This window comes from Haliotis rubra, unplaced genomic scaffold (genome assembly GCF_003918875.1).
Source record: "Haliotis rubra isolate DU_JTF1 unplaced genomic scaffold, ASM391887v1 Scf1781, whole genome shotgun sequence".
Taxonomy (NCBI): domain Eukaryota; kingdom Metazoa; phylum Mollusca; class Gastropoda; order Lepetellida; family Haliotidae; genus Haliotis; species Haliotis rubra.
Genome location: NW_025765760.1, coordinates 36,846 through 52,901, shown reverse-complemented (window position 1 = coordinate 52,901; position 16,056 = coordinate 36,846). Strand labels below are relative to the sequence as shown.

Here is a 16,056-nt window from a genome sequence, read left to right as displayed (position 1 = left end):
CGGTGAGAGGACACAATTCCCCTTGGGAGGAAGCGCAATACATTTCTATTTCTCCCTTGGGGAATTGTGGCTGCCGGGGACATTTTACTACTTTTAAGCAGTAGGGGTAATGGTAGCAAGAGCTAAGGGTCCGACCAAAGCCTTATTTGGGAAATAAGGCTTTGCAGAGGCTTTTGTTGGACTTGATCCAGAACCGCTATTACTCCTACTACTGCAGTCAATATTGTCAGTTGTTCTTTCATATGTTAGTAAATTAAAACGCATCCTCATGATACGAAACGCTGGCTTGATATCATTCACTTCCGGTGTACATTGCTGTAAACAAAAACAGACATGCAGAAATTAATTGCTTTTGCGTAATATGTGACACTGGGAAAGTTATCACGACTGTTGCATAATCGAACAGAAGACACTGATCTATTAATCAACAGACTTGGAAGCGACACGTATTGACACGTATTGATTCCGGGACCATGTGAACATCGGGAGTGGCTTCTGACCACCGCTATCAGCAATCGCGAGGGCCAAATCTTGCACCTGGCAGGTACACATTTTATCCTCTAGACTTTAGAAAGTGGCGTTAACTAAAGTTCAGCTATTGTCTTTAATTAAGTCAATGCTGCGTTATACATGTCTGGTAACGAAGCCGTTCACCGGGTAACTCAAGCTCAGGCTGTCGACTGTGGCTCTCGCTTCGCAGATCTCGCGTTCCCGCGTGGATGCTACTGATTATTTGTGTCAAGGGAAGGCTAGGTTAGCAATGTTTCTTTTGGGATCAAACACTCCTTTATGTCAGGGTTAGTACCCACTCCCGATCAAATACCTCTTCTCGATTCATATGGATTTCCATTACTTTCCATTAGATACCCCATTACAAGCAATAATGGTACCCCTTTCCATTCAAATACTCTTTTGATTTTTAGGTTTTGCACTTCTTGTCAATCAACCGCCCCTTTACGGTCATTAGGGTAGGTAGGATACCCCTTTCTGATGGAATGGGCTGTAGTCAAAAGGGCCAAAATTGAAAAAGTCAAAAGGGCCAAAGGAAAGTGAAAAGGGCCATAGATCAAATTCAAAAAACTTAATAAGAACGTACAAACTAATATATATTTTATATGTTGTATGATGTTTTTGTCAATATGTAGCAATAATAGTAATAATATATAGTGTGATCATCATACATTCAGGTGTTATATTATATAAACAGTTGTATGGTTGACTCTGTTAAAACCTCTTGTAACCATTATATAAACAGTTGTATGGTTGATATATACTAGTATACTCATAAAATAAACGCTTTGCCTCTCTGAAATGTTTGCACATAAAACAGACACTTAACCGCTCTAAGATGTTTTAAATAAACAAAACTGAGACACTTTGAGATGTTGAGGATTTAAACTACTGCAACATGTAAGGCCAGACCAATTTTATTTCTTGTTTTATGGATCCGCCGGCCATAATTTTTCAAGAATAAGAAAAAAATAAAAATTAATTTTCCCCGCTTAAAAAATAAAATCCTTATGTTATTATTGGCCAAAAAAGAAAAAAATAATTTGGATTGTTTTTTTGCCCCATATTCACTTCATAACTTGCCAGATGCAAATACAGTGAAGCCCTGTTAGTCCAGACCCGGATTCCGGATGTCTCGCCTCATGTTTAGAAGGAATATTATTTTGACTGGGGATTTTATTTTTATATTTACCCCCTCCTGCCTTTAGGTTTTCAGAGGACAAAACTCCATAAAACATGAAATAAAATTGGTCTGGCCTGATGAATTTCTTCTAATCATACTATTTTCTAAAAGTTTGGCCCTTTGACTTCTTTGGCCCTTTTGACCTGTTCCTGATGAAATAACCTTTTAAGATTCTGAGGGTTTTGTCTACTTGTCAATCAAACACACTATTATGAACTATCTGTTTTTAAAATAATGCAGTTTTAGGGAAATGTGGACAATTCTCATCAAGTTTTGAGTTTCACAGAGAAATTGGCAAGATGCTGTTAAAGGTAAACAATCAGGTGTTGATGATCTGGTAATGAGTGTTAATTAGTTGTGATAACAATTAACACTTTTTGTCCTATGAAAGGATGTAAGCTAACACCTTTCTCTGCAATCAGTATAAACTACAGATTCTAGTACTTTTGTTAGCTTGAGTCCCATCCGGGATTCGAACCCACACCCTCAGAGTCAGTCACCTAATTGCAAGCACACAAAATCAGCTGCCTAACCCACTCAGCCAAGCGACATCCACAAAAATGGAAGTCGGAAAACTGGCATTCTAGACTGCAGACTTTTGTGTACCCCTCTGATAGGTGTAAATTGGCACGGATCCGATGGCCGAACCTATGATTACACAATGCCATTTAGAAAGTGGTCAAATGTAACATGTTATATTCTGTAATTATTCAAGTCTGGACCAGACAATCCAGTGATCAACAGCATTGAACTATAATTACCGGAAATCTTTTACCAGTAATATTACCTGTAATATTACCTGAAATTATTAACCTGTAATATCACCTGAAATTATTAACCTGTAATATTACCTGAAATTGTTTACCTGTAATATTACCTGAAATTATTAACCTGTAATATTACCTGAAATTATTAACCTGTAATATTACCTGAAATTGTTAACCTGTAATATCACCTGAAATCATTTACCTGTAATATTACCTGAAATTATTAACCTGTAATATTACCTGAAATTGTTTACCTGTAATATTACCTGAAATTATTCTGTGATGTAATATCGCTGTAGGTCCTGACTCCTGTTACTTGTTTCACTTGTTCCAGACTGCTGGTGAGATGCAGGTAGCTTGGAGACAATAGTGTGGATGTGCTGTCACAGATGAGGATGCTGCCAGCTGGATACTGGAGACTGAAGCAGCTGCATCTCTTGTGTGTCTTGTGGTGCCCTAGTATCACCATGAAGAGACATTATCCCATAGCTGTTACACAAATTTGTTTAGATTCTTTATGACAACATTTTTAACGAAAATCTATCCCCAATGGCTGAATTAGATCCAACTGCTTTGTGTGTTGACCCTGAAACAGCTCCACCCATTGCCCCACCCACAAACACACAACCCGCTACCCCACCCACAAACACACAACTCACTGCCACGCTCACAAACACACATTCCGTCGCCATGCCAACAAACACTCATCCTGTTGCCATGCCAACAAGCACATCAGAGTGTCAGCTGTGCAGATGTTTTCAAGATGAAGATTTTTGTAAAGCCAGACAGATGGTTAGAGAAAGGAATAAGAAGATATTCGATCCACACAAAAGAACTGTTTACAATCTTGTCCACTTCTACCAGACTTACCTCAATTCTAAATCAGACGGCTTAGATATCCTTAAATCTGATTTGTGGAAAATCCCCTTGATCAGCCAATCAGAAACTAGATTACAATTACTGGACATACTGAGACTATTGCTAGAGGCTGGCCTTGACCCCAATGTCACGACCGGGTCAGAGACGCCACTTATGGCGGCGGTGCGGACTCATGATGAGAGTCTGATACTGATTCTGTTGCAGCATGGCGCTGACCGAAACTTGTGTGATGGTCGTGAGGAAATGAATGCCTTTGCCCTCTCAATCATTCTGAATGATGTGTCCACAGTTGAGCAACTGTTGCATTATGGGTCTAGCATCAACGACGTCTGCTGTGGAACCATGACACCATTGCAGCTGTCGATGAACAAGAGCGTGCACATCTCCAAGCTGCTGTTGCAGAGTGGTGCCGATATTCAACAGGTGCTGACGATGCCGTCTGCCCATGAGGTACAAATCATGGTACCCCCTCTTGTCCAGGCCGTCAGACGTGGGAATATTTATCTTGTGTCTGTCCTCCTTGAGCATGGAGAAGACGTCAACCAGACGTATGGCGATCACACGGAGACTCCGCTCCACCTCGCTGTGAAGAACTCGGACTACGCCATGGTTGAGATACTCATCCAGTATGGAGCCTCCCTGAATAAACTTAGTGGGCGGGGTCACACAGCTCTTGGCTTGAATCTGACGTCTGGCACCACGGGGAACAACAGCATAGCTCGGCTGTTGCTGAAGTCGGGCTGCAGTCGGAGGAGAGAGACCATCATATCCTTGTTCCAGAGGTTCTATCCACCGATATTTGTTGCTTGTTTCATGGGGAATAAAGAAATTGTTGATTTGTTGATTGAAGAAGATGAGGCACTCTGTGATGCCTCTAGGGTAGTGTGTGGAGTTCAGAACTTGACACTGTCAGGAGCTTCTGTAAAGAAGCATGTTAGTGATGAGGAAGAGACTGAAGTTGAGAGAGCCTTTGCTACGAAACATATACAAACAAAATCAAAATTAAAACTGAGGCCCAAATCAACCAATGAACCTCGATCCATGTTGAACTGTACAGCCTCTGATGGTTGCTCTCCAATCGTCATGGCCGCCCTAGGAGGTCATCATGACCTTGTGAAACATCTCCTTCATCTCGGGGCAGATCCTCACATCATCTGCTGCCATGGCAACCTGGCACATGCTGCAGTGCTGAGTTCGTGTGCAGAGAGTATGGACTTGCTGAAGCTGGCGTTGAGTCTGGGCTGCAACTTGAACCAGGTGAACGAGTACGGGAACACACCTCTCCATCTCTCCGCCCGCATCAACCTCCCCGATGTCTGCCAATACCTGGTGGAGCAGGGGGTGCTCCTCAATGTCCGGGACAGGTTCGGGGAGACGGCGCTGTCTGCCAGTGTCTACTTCGGCTGCGAGGACAACTCCCGCATCCTCATCCAGCAAGGCGCCGACCTCAACATCGCCGACTCCAGGTATGATGTTTCGTGATGAAACAGTTGTTCGCCATAACATTATCAAATCAAAATGTATTGCAAGACTAATAGATATTTAATGATATGTACGTATTAGTCTATTCAAATAACATTGATTTCATCTTAGAAATTGTTAGACTTTAGAGTTGAGTTTTTTTAATGGTTTTTTAAATGACCCTGTTTTAGTGCTTATCATAAATCAACCCTTCCAGTGTGGTTGAACAATATTTTTCTCAACCCTCCTACAAAAGGCAAAATACAAAAGAATATTATAGCATAGTTTACCTAAATATGTACATTCTGTAATGACCTTCACTAAATATTTGCGCTATTTTTAATGACATTCTCTAATAGACTGTCCTATTTGTGGCTTTCTCTCTTTCTCACCCCCCAATTCCTCTGACTGACCCTCCCCTGTAATAAATGCTGATCACAAATGCCCTGTTCAGAGTTTTGATCAATGGCTTAAAGAATCCAGTGATCATGGGTTTAGAATCAGGTTCCGTCTATTTGTTTGTTTTTAGTTTGTGTCATTAATCCCCTTAATACCTACCCCTCTTCCTTCTTTCCATCGATGTCAACCGAATGATGCTGTCAGACCTTGTTTGAGTCCTGTTCAGTCCTTTGACTATCTCCTCATTCTTGGTATAGACCCGGGAAGATCCTTGTTAGAACTGGCCTTCGTAAGAGGCGAGTAACAAGATCATGTGGTCAGGCTCACTGTCTTGGTTGACACATGTCATTGTATGCCAAGTGCGTAGATCAGTGCTCATGCTGTTGATAACTGGATTGTCTGGTCCAGACTTGATTATTTACAGACCACCGCCATAAAGCTGGAATATTGCTTGGTGTAGGCTGTGCTCATGGATATAACCAGGTGATACCCATCTACAGTGGGCAGTGCTTCTTGCTTTCCCACCCGTGAAGGTCCGGGTTAGAATGTGCCTTCAGAAACCCATGCTTGTCGTAAGCAGTGGCTAACGGGATCGGGTGGTCAGGCTCTCTGACTTGGTTGACATATGTCATCTGTTCCCAGCTGCGCAGATCGATGCTCATGCTATTGATCACTTGATTATTTACAGACCGCCGCCATATAGCTGGAATATTGCTGAGTGCGGCGTAAAACTAAACTCACTCACTCACTCTTGCTCTCCCCTGAGTTAGGAAGTGTTTTTAACTGAAATATATTTTCAAGCAGTGTTAAGTGTAGTTTGATGTGAACTAGATTTGAGATGCACTTGTTGAGGCAACTGCCTTTGTTGACTCAGAACTATCTAGATCAGTGCTCATGATGTTGATCACTGGATTGTCTGGTTCAGATTGATTATTTACAGACCGCCGTCATATATCCACTGTAATCAAATCGTTACAGAAATGGACATAATAAGCGGATCAAAAACATTTTTTGTGTACAATATGTTGACACATCAATGAATAACTCAAGACAATTTCAAGACAATACGTGAATGTTTGCAGTCTATTCAGACTCTTGACTTAAGTATCTACTGTGACCACCATGAGCGGCAATAACTGCAGCATAGCGTCTGTGCATGGAGTGCACCAATCGATTGGCATTGGCACCTGGAACCACACTCTGAGAAAGCCCTGGCGCAATAAAGCGGCTGTGTTCGGCCATGGTATGACATTATTCAGTCTCCTCTGAATTTCATCCCAAAGATGTTCGATTTGGTTTAAATCAGGACTAAGCGCTGGTCTCTGCATAATGTTGACACTGTTCTGCTGTAGGAAATCCCGTGTAGCTCTGGCGATATGGGCCCGGGCGTTATCTTGCTGGAAAATGTTGTTCCAGTGACGTGTGAAATGTGGTATGATGTAGGGTCTGAGAGCATGGTCAATGTAGCGCACCTCTGTGATGCCGTCTCCTCTCCCTGTACCAAGATTCTGGAACACCACAGGACCCACGCTCCGGTTCAGGCCTATTTCACCCCATACCATGATGCTTGCACCTCCCCATGAGTCCCTTTCCATAACACATTGGTCTGAGTAACGCTGGCTGCATCGTTGCCATAATTTTGCTCTGCCATCTGCAGTTGATACGCAGTACCGACTCTCATCTGTGAACAAAACAGTTCTCCATTGCCTTTATCGCCAGTTTTGGTGTTGTAGGGCAAGCTGTAGACGTTCACGGCGATGACGAGGGGTGAGGATAGGTCCACGGTAAGGTCTATGGCAATGGAGGATCCCACTGTTAAGATGTCGGCGTACGGTATCAGTACTGTTTGGTCTTTCGTGTGTTCCCACTGTCTGGCCTGCTGTTTCGGATGCCTTCATGAAGGGATTCTGTACATCCTGTCGCACAACATGGTGGTCTTGTTGTCTTGTGGTCACCCCTGGTTTGCCAGTAGGAGGGCAATCGTTTGTGGTGTTGGTGGCCCGGAAACATTGCTCCATCCTGTAGATGGTCCGAACGTTGACCTGGAAGTGATTGGCAATGGCTCGCGGCGTCCTGCTGACGTTGTAAAGTGAATGTTTCAACCAGGTTTGGGGGTGCATTTTATAGGGCTGGTCCTTGTGAACAACACGGCAGCATGAGTTGCATGAAAAACATGGAGAACACCGTACCATCGTCGAGATGTGTTTTTGAGACCATTTCTGGGCTCCATTCTGAGTTTGGGAAGGAATGTCTTTGCTTAGGTAAAGTTGGAGATGTTGTCAAAAGTATACAATCAAAACATTAAATGAGTTTACAGTTATCCGTTTCTGCGACGGAAAATTCCAAACTGACATTTCTTTAGCTGCTTAGTACATATGTGCAGAACTGCTGTCTATCCCCCAACGTTAAAAGTGTTAAAATGTGAAATAGTTTTTTCAAGCAGCGTTAGTGAGTGAGTTTGGTTTTACCACGCTTTTGAGCAATATTCCAGTAATAGCAGGGCGGGGGACACCAGAAATGGGCGTCACACATTGTACACATCTGGGGTGGGGTAGCCTAGTGGTTAAAGCTTTGGCTCGTCACACCGAAGACCCGGGTTCGAATCCCCACAGGCGGCGCAAAACCAAATTCAGTCAGTCAGTCAGTCAGTCTTCAGCATGACGAGTGGACGCTTTAACCATTAGGCTACCACAGCATCAAGGTAGTCCACTCAGTGTTTGATGTGAACTAGGCTATATGTGTATTTTTACCCTGTTGATGTTTCAGTGGCACAACAGCCCTGTACTGGTCCATCTTCAACTGTCGCGAGCCGACATTGCGCCTGCTGCTCTGTGCCGGAGCATCCTTTACCCCGGAGCAGTTCACCAAGTACCCCCGGAACCTCAAGGTCATGAGGAACCAGCAGCTGGTGACCTTCATCCAGGAGAGTGTGTGTCAGCCAAGGTCACTTGCTGCCCTGGCTGTGTTCCAGGTCCGTAAGGTCATCTCTGGGGTCATGGAGGGTCGCAGTGTCAAGGACAGTGTCTCACAGCTTCCTGTGCCAGATAAGGTCAAGGACAGTCTCCTGCTTCTCAACATTGTGTGACCTGTGATAGAATGACCTTATCTGTCAACAGCATGTCTCTCAAGCAGCTTCTGGAGGTGTATTGTTTGTTTTCTGACAAAACAGATGAATCTTGGTTGTCTGGAAACTGTTTTTATTTCATATATATACAGGTATTATTTTTGTCAGTATTACTATAATTATTGCTCTTTTTTTTTAATTATCATCATATAATATGTGATCAATTATGTGATTGGTGGCACAGACTTTGCCTTTTGTTCCAGTACACTCAGACAGATAGTCGAGGCTGGGTATTCTCTCGCATTGACAGTATAATTAGTTTCTTGAAGCACCCAGGAAGTGTGCAGTGTGTATGTCCCAGGATCCATCTAGGTGCTCTGACATATGAATATTTAATCTTCTTCCATGATCTTGAAATGTTAAAAAATCAGAATTAAGCATTTCTCCCAGGGATATTGTTATTGCTATTAATAAGGCTGGAGAGCTAATAGCCTGTCACCATGTATATTTATGTATGTGTTTGAATTCTCCTTTAGGAATGATCACTAAAGAAGATTAAATTTAAATAATATTTCATCTTTGGAAAGGTGATTAGGGTTGAGTTAACATTTGCGGATCCAAGGGGAACCCCCTGTTTGAAACTTAATAACCACCACATTAAAGTTGCTGTTTTGCATTGGCAGGGTGGGTGGGTGTTGGTCAGGGGCTTCGAAATCCCCCTTTTGAAACTTCCTGGATTCGCATATGGTTAACATCATGATATTAAAAAAAGAGTTTTGAATGAACACATAACCTTAAATATCAATGTTTTGAATAACATGTCAGTATGCTCTTTACGTGTTAGAAAAAGAAGCTAAATCAGTGATGTCTTTTGCAATATGCTTGCCATATGCACATGGTATGAGGTCCCATGTAAACAGATTTGTTTTTACAACTTTGATTGTAAATGATTGTAAATGATTGTACATTGTTAGCCACATTACAGGAGACAATCGGAGATACGCTGTGTTACACTCAGACTTGGCATTTATGCAGAACCAGTCCGCTGGTGTAGAAGACAATAAATTCCATACCATAACTGTTGGATTGTTTGTGACTGGCTGAGATTCTGTCATGTTCAGTGTATCCTGTCAACATGTGAGGGTACATTGCCGAGATTTTGTCATGTTCAGTGTATCCTGTCAACATGTGAAGGTACATTGCCGAGATTCTGTCATGTTCAGTGTATCCTGTCAACATGTGAAGGTACATTCCCGAGATTCTGTCATGTTCAGTGTATCCTGTCAACATGTGAAGGTACATTGCCGAGATTCTGTCATGTTCAGTGTATCTTGTCAACATGTGAAGGTTCATTCCCGAGATTCTGTCATGTTCAGTGTATCCTGTCAATATGTGAAGGTACATTGCTGAGATTCTGTCATGTTCAGTGTATCCTGTCAACATGTGAAGGTACATTCCCGAGATTCTGTCGTGTTCAGTGTATCCTGTCAACATGTGAAGGTACATTGCCGAGATTCTGTCATGTTCAGTGTATCCTGTCAACATGTGAAGGTACATTGCCGAGATTCTGTCATGTTCAGTGTATCCTGTCAACATGTGAGGGTACATTGCCGAGATTATGTCATGTTCAGTGTATCCTGTCAACATGTGAAGGTACATTGCCGAGATTCTGTCATGTTCAGTGTATCCTGTCAACATGTGAGGGTACATTGCTGAGATTCTGTCATGTTCAGTGTATCCTGTCAACATGTGAAGGTACATTGCCGAGATTATGTCATGTTCAGTGTATCCTGTCAACATGTGAAGGTACATTGCCGAGATTCTGTCATGTTCAGTGTATCCTGTCAACATGTGAAGGTACATTGCCGAGATTCTGTCATGTTCAGTGTATCCTGTCAACATGTGAGGGTACATTCCCGAGATTCTGTCATGTTCAGTGTATCCTGTCAACATGTGAAGGTACATTCCCGAGATTCTGTCATGTTCAGTGTATCCTGTCAACATGTGAAGGTACATTGCCGAGATTCTGTCATGTTCAGTGTATCCTGTCAACATGTGAGGGTACATTCCCGAGATTCTGTCATGTTCAGTGTATCCTGTCAACATGTGAAGGTACATTCCCGAGATTCTGTCATGTTCAGTGTATCCTGTCAACATGTGAAGGTACATTGCCGAGATTCTGTCATGTTCAGTGTATCCTGTCAACATGTGAAGGTACATTCTGATGTTGCCATTGCATGTGTATCCCATCTACAGTTTGTATCTTGAGTTTATGAATTATGATACCAATGTTCAGATGTTTACACAATGTTCTAAATGAAATCAATATTTAAGGAATGGCTGTATGTTTGTGCTGCCTGCTATGAATTACTGTAGTGTTCTTATCGGTTGCAGAAATCAGGTCGCAGAACACAAGATACAGTGTTCATACTGTTATTTGTTATCTCAAATTAAAAAAACCCAGTATGTTAAACAGTAAATCTGTATGCAGAAGAATTCTCTGTGAGACCAGCCAGCTACACGGAAATATTGAGATTGTTTGCATTAAGTGCTGGATTAGGTTTTGTTCTTAGAGAATTTTTACTGATGAACAATCGAAGTATAGTGGGTGGACACCACGGCATACAACAGATAAAACATTTCAGAATAATAAAACATTCCTGACAATGAATTATTATCGCAGCACAATGATTTGAATAGCCACTGATAAATTGACAAACAATGTAACAAACTTCCAACATTAAAACATAGTCGCAAGCAGCGACGTTGGGCTCCATGGACCTTCCTCAATTTTTCCTTTTTCTTTCTTTGCAAGATTTGCAGCCAAACGATTATAAAGACTTATAAATGCCTAATGAAATAGTACTAAGTACTATTTTTCGTTTCTACTATTTAGGATGTCAGTGAGGAAGTTTTAGGGGAAATAATTCTATTTGCCCAATTGACAACTGGCGCAAACTCAACCGCCACTATCTACAACTGTTACCTGGAGAAACGATTGTGCGAAACAATCATGACAAGACCTCAGGTCGCTGCCATCAAAGCCCGCCTTCATAAAACCTATGCAGATTACTCTACAATTGTCTTGAGATTAAAAAGATAACTAAGGTTAGATAACTGCAAGATTAGGTCAGGTTCTTTTTGTACCCTTCTGATGTGTAAATTGGCATGGCTCCCATTAGCAAATGCTACTGACAATACTCAATGCATAAACTGCAGAAGACTGAAATGTCACCAAACGTGCATTGCCTTTTTGGCATTGAAAAAACATTTTTTTTTAAAAATAATATGGATCCAACCACCAATCGGTGCAACATGCACAAATATGATCAGCAAACTGTTGAGGTACATATTGCCAATTTTCATTTTGCTGTGTAGAGAACCGATGAAGATGGTTTTTACTTGTCCCTCCGTTGTCTTTGGAGCTATACGACTGCAAATGGTACTATACTGAGTCAAAAAAGAAACTTCACATTCTTTCTTCAGGGCACTATAAAATAACGAGATGGTAAGATGGTTAAATTGTTATTATTTCATTGCTGAGATCTGTGTGATGTAAAATTGTTATTATTTCATTGCGGAGATCTGTGTGATGTACTCGATACACTGACAGTGCCATAATCAGTTCCATTAGGCTACACCGCCATTCCAAAACATGGGTATACAGAATGTCAAGTCACAATATGGACGTCGAGAATGGAAATTGGCAGCCCGCAACCGATTTCGAATGGTCTGTGAGGGTCAGTGGACCTCGAAACATGTCAGCCCTGGTTCGTGTAGCCGGCAGAAATCTGTCACGTAGGTGACGTAGGACGATTTGACGGTCTTCTGCTCGTGACGTCACACGTGGACGACCCGACCTTGGGCTATCAGAAGTGGTGCCAGTTTGTTGTAGACGACCTCGCAAGTCATACACAGTACGACGGCTGCATCCCATTGCTCTTGCGACGTCAATAACTGATCTTCCCGCTTGCAACATGCCAACGGCACGTTCACGCTGCACATTTGACAATCGTGGCATTTCAAGTACCGTTAGAACTGTGGTTTAAAAGTGTTTTTTCGATTCTTGAGGCCAATGCAAACACGTGCATATGACGAAAACTTCGATGCGAAGATCACGTGATCGACTGCACGTGCAAAACCTGATTTGGCACTAATGTCATTTGCACGACGAATTGATGGGTTTGAGTGGGTTTTGCTAACGTTTTTCTAGAGTCGAAAGATAGGGATCCCATTTCGGATACATAGATGTATCATCAGGGAAAAATTATTCATTATTTTTCAAATTACATTTTGTGAAGTTTCTTTTTTGACTCAGTATATAAACGGAACAGATAGCTTACATGCACAGGCTAATTTTGTTCGAAATCAGACAGCTGCTTTCAGAGTTACAGGTGTTTGAAGTGTATGTGGGTGCTAGAAATCACCAAAAACACCTCCATCACACGCGAGCGGATCTCTGAAATACAGTCAAGGTCAGGTGTTGATGCGCCTAGTAAATAGTTACGGAGGAGGAGGTCCCTCTTGAACTGTCTGTATCTGTTGTACCTGTCAAAACAATTAGTGTTCTAGACTTGACAGGACCTGAGCTATCAGATGCACCCACTCAACATTTTATACCGTTTTTGAATGTGTTTTTTTCAGTTTTCACATGGTAGTTTTACTATTGATGAAAATCGTTAAGAAGTCTGTGATTTTTTTTAAAGAGAACTTTGCCTCAGAAGTAGCACTCAGTATGGCGGCCATCGAAGGTACATGTGGTCACTTTTTGTGCTCGGTGTGTAGAGTACTTCCTGGACTTAAAGTATTGAAATTTTGGAAGCTCTGCAGATGATAGTTCGATCTCAGCACATTTTGGGAGGAAACTACTCAGAAAACTTAAATGACATGGCTAAAACCTTGTAGCTGTTAAACAGGGCATGTTTGCGACTCCAGGCAAAATGTTTGGGAGTTCTATTACCCATCTGCAAAGGAAATTTGGAAGTCTTTGAAACCATTGGTTCTGAAGATATTTGCTGTCAAGATTCGCACTTTTCGAATTAATATTGACTTATCTGTGGTCAGTGTAGCCTTGAGAGAAAGACTTCAGTTATAATTTACCTTTTCTTTTGGCATATGTATGTGATTAGTACCAAGAAGGATGTCAAAACACTAATGCATCTTCAAATGCATCAGTAGAGCACCAGTGTCATCATGGCCAAGCTTGAAGGTTTCTGAAAATCATGGAGTACTGAAGAATTCAGGAGGATGGCTTCAATTATATCAAACAGCCTTATCGTGAGATGACAAATGGGCACTTGTAATTGTTCAACTGAGAGCTGGAATAGTCAACAATGTCATCCAACTTTTCAAAGTTCTCTTTAGTTTCATAATACAATATGCACTGGAAAAACAGTGTTCGAATGTACGCGTCCACACCACATACCAGTGTTATGACAGTGTTCCCCAGTGTGCTGGGAAGTGTACATTACGTTCCCGATCTACCATCACCGCTTGTACTTCTGTCTAAACGTACACTCTTCACAAGCCATACTGTGATCAAAGATGAAAGCCTTGAAGTGTTTCCCTCACACAGTATGGATGTATCGGTACATGATCCTTTCATCTTTACACCATCAGAGCTCATACAAATATTTCCCACACTGTGTGCCCTGCACGAACATCGTTCTTTCAGATCTCCCATTAAGCCAATGGTCATTCAAGTGCTTCAAAGGTCAAAGAAAATATGGCCAAGGACAAAGACAAAGGGACTGAAACCTAAGGACTCCTGAACTGAATACACCACAGCAAACAATACCAAACTGATGTGTTGAACCCGATCCTGACTCTCCACACCAAACGTCGTCATCATTTTCATAGGTCTGAAGATATCTCTCCTGAGCCCCTGGGAGTCAGGAGTATTTGCACTGGACTTAACCAGAGTAATCCTTAACTGATGTACAGCCTGCTGGAATACACCTCACTTGATATGACTCGATGTTTAGCCTAACCATGGCTGAGACCTTGAAACAAAGCCTCCAGAAATATGTGTGTCCTAATGTTCCTGTCCAAGCAGAGGACCAACGCAACCCATGTTGACTGTTGAAAGGCTCCTGGGAAGCTTGGATTTTCTGATTTGGTTTGATAACCTGTTTAGGTTTGACACAAAAATGCACATCACAAACAAATCTGAATGACCTGCTAAAGGAGTTTCATGCCAACTCAAAACATGTTTTCCACAGAAAGGTGGAAGAGTAATGTGATGAAACAACCTCCATTCATTAGGTTCTGGCATTTACTTACCAAGATGACATCCGTGAAGTGAGAGCATACTGGAACCATGGCAGCTTACAGAGTGGCCTGTGAAATAATTGGAGTTGTGGGTCCTTCACCTTGTAATCCAGTTAAGTTCCTCCTTCCTAGGTTGAGTCTCCAGTACCAGCTGTCAGAGGTCTTCTCCCTCAACAAGATGGACGGGTCAAGAAAATAATGCATAAAAATACTAGGCAAATCAGGACTAAAATCATTCTCAGAATAATATTCTTGCTTATCCTTAGCTCGAATTGTGAGTGAGTGAGTTAATATTTAACGTCACATCGGCAATGTTTCAGCCATATCGTGACGAGAACAGTTTTGACGTTGATAAAAAATATGTGTATGCCGCAGGAACTACAAAGTCCATTCTGACTAAAGTATTTTATTGCGTGAATGACCTGTGGATCACAACAACATGTTAAAGTTGTTGCCTGACATGGTGTGTGCTGGGCCTCTGACGCATGTAGTTTTTATAGAGAGCAGACATGTGACCTGCCTCTGCAACATTTGCAGGGACTGCATGTGACATATCCCAGGATGTTCCAGTCAGACCACAAGTAAGGTGGGCTGTTTACACCATCATCAGTGAGAGTGCTGGAAAGTATGGCGCAGTGTTAGTGACAGATTTTAGCCTGTGACATGTATATTATATAACATGTCGTCGAAGGACAGTAAAACAACAACATTATCGCAGTTAGATTTAAAACTGGCATGTTAAGTTAAAACAAATAGCATTTTTTTTGACAATGTAAATAAAACAATATATAAATAAACAGGCTATAGATCACCAACTTTTGATATAGCACAAATAACAACACACAATAATGAAATACCTGAGAGTTCCTGCAAGATTTTCAGTACTTTCCAAAGTGCAAGGCTCATAAACAACATCAGGAACAACCAAATATTTGTCATTTACCAGTAAGGAAATCTACACCTTGAACAGGGAGAGTTTCCAGTCACCATCACAACCAATCCAGACACCACATCTGTCTACAAATTCCTGAAATTGAGAGACACGCTAGTAAACCGTCTAAACTTTCTAAACAGAATTCCATCAATGATCTTAAAATAAATACCGATGACTCTCCTTTGTAAGTGACAAAGTATTATCCTGTAGGAAAACTTAAAGAGCACCTGTGATGCAGATACAACTTCAACAACAACAAGTAGCAACTCCTCTCTCACAACAACAGACTTTGATGCCTGCCCTACAAACCTGCAGCGTCAGCTGTCTGATACTCAGAACTCCTGTCATAAGCAAGGCAGATGAATGTCCAAAGTTTCAACCCTAAATCCAATTTGCAACAACATTGTCCATTACTCCTGAAGCCATTTTGAATTGTTGGCAACCTTTTCAAACTGTGATAAAACCTTTTCAAAATCACATTCATATTAATTTTGACAAATAACTCTGTGAGGTATAAATTTCAATCGCCGAGCCTGGAAATTCTGTTTCGTGTTGATTTCCAAACTGTGGAGACAAATGAATTTAAAGT

General features: G+C 41.7%; 1 protein-coding gene across 1 annotated transcript; it reads left to right on the top strand.

Moving 5' to 3' along the window:
* The first annotated feature begins 465 nt into the window (after positions 1 to 465).
* Positions 466 to 9,341, top strand: LOC124273234 (ankyrin-2-like). Its single transcript, XM_046708448.1, has 3 exons — positions 466 to 544; positions 2,795 to 4,805; positions 7,966 to 9,341. The coding sequence occupies exons 2-3, from the start codon at positions 3,010 to 3,012 to the stop codon at positions 8,282 to 8,284; spliced, it is 2,115 nt and encodes a 704-aa protein (XP_046564404.1). The 5' UTR covers positions 466 to 544; positions 2,795 to 3,009; the 3' UTR covers positions 8,285 to 9,341.
* The last annotated feature ends 6,715 nt before the right edge of the window (positions 9,342 to 16,056 follow it).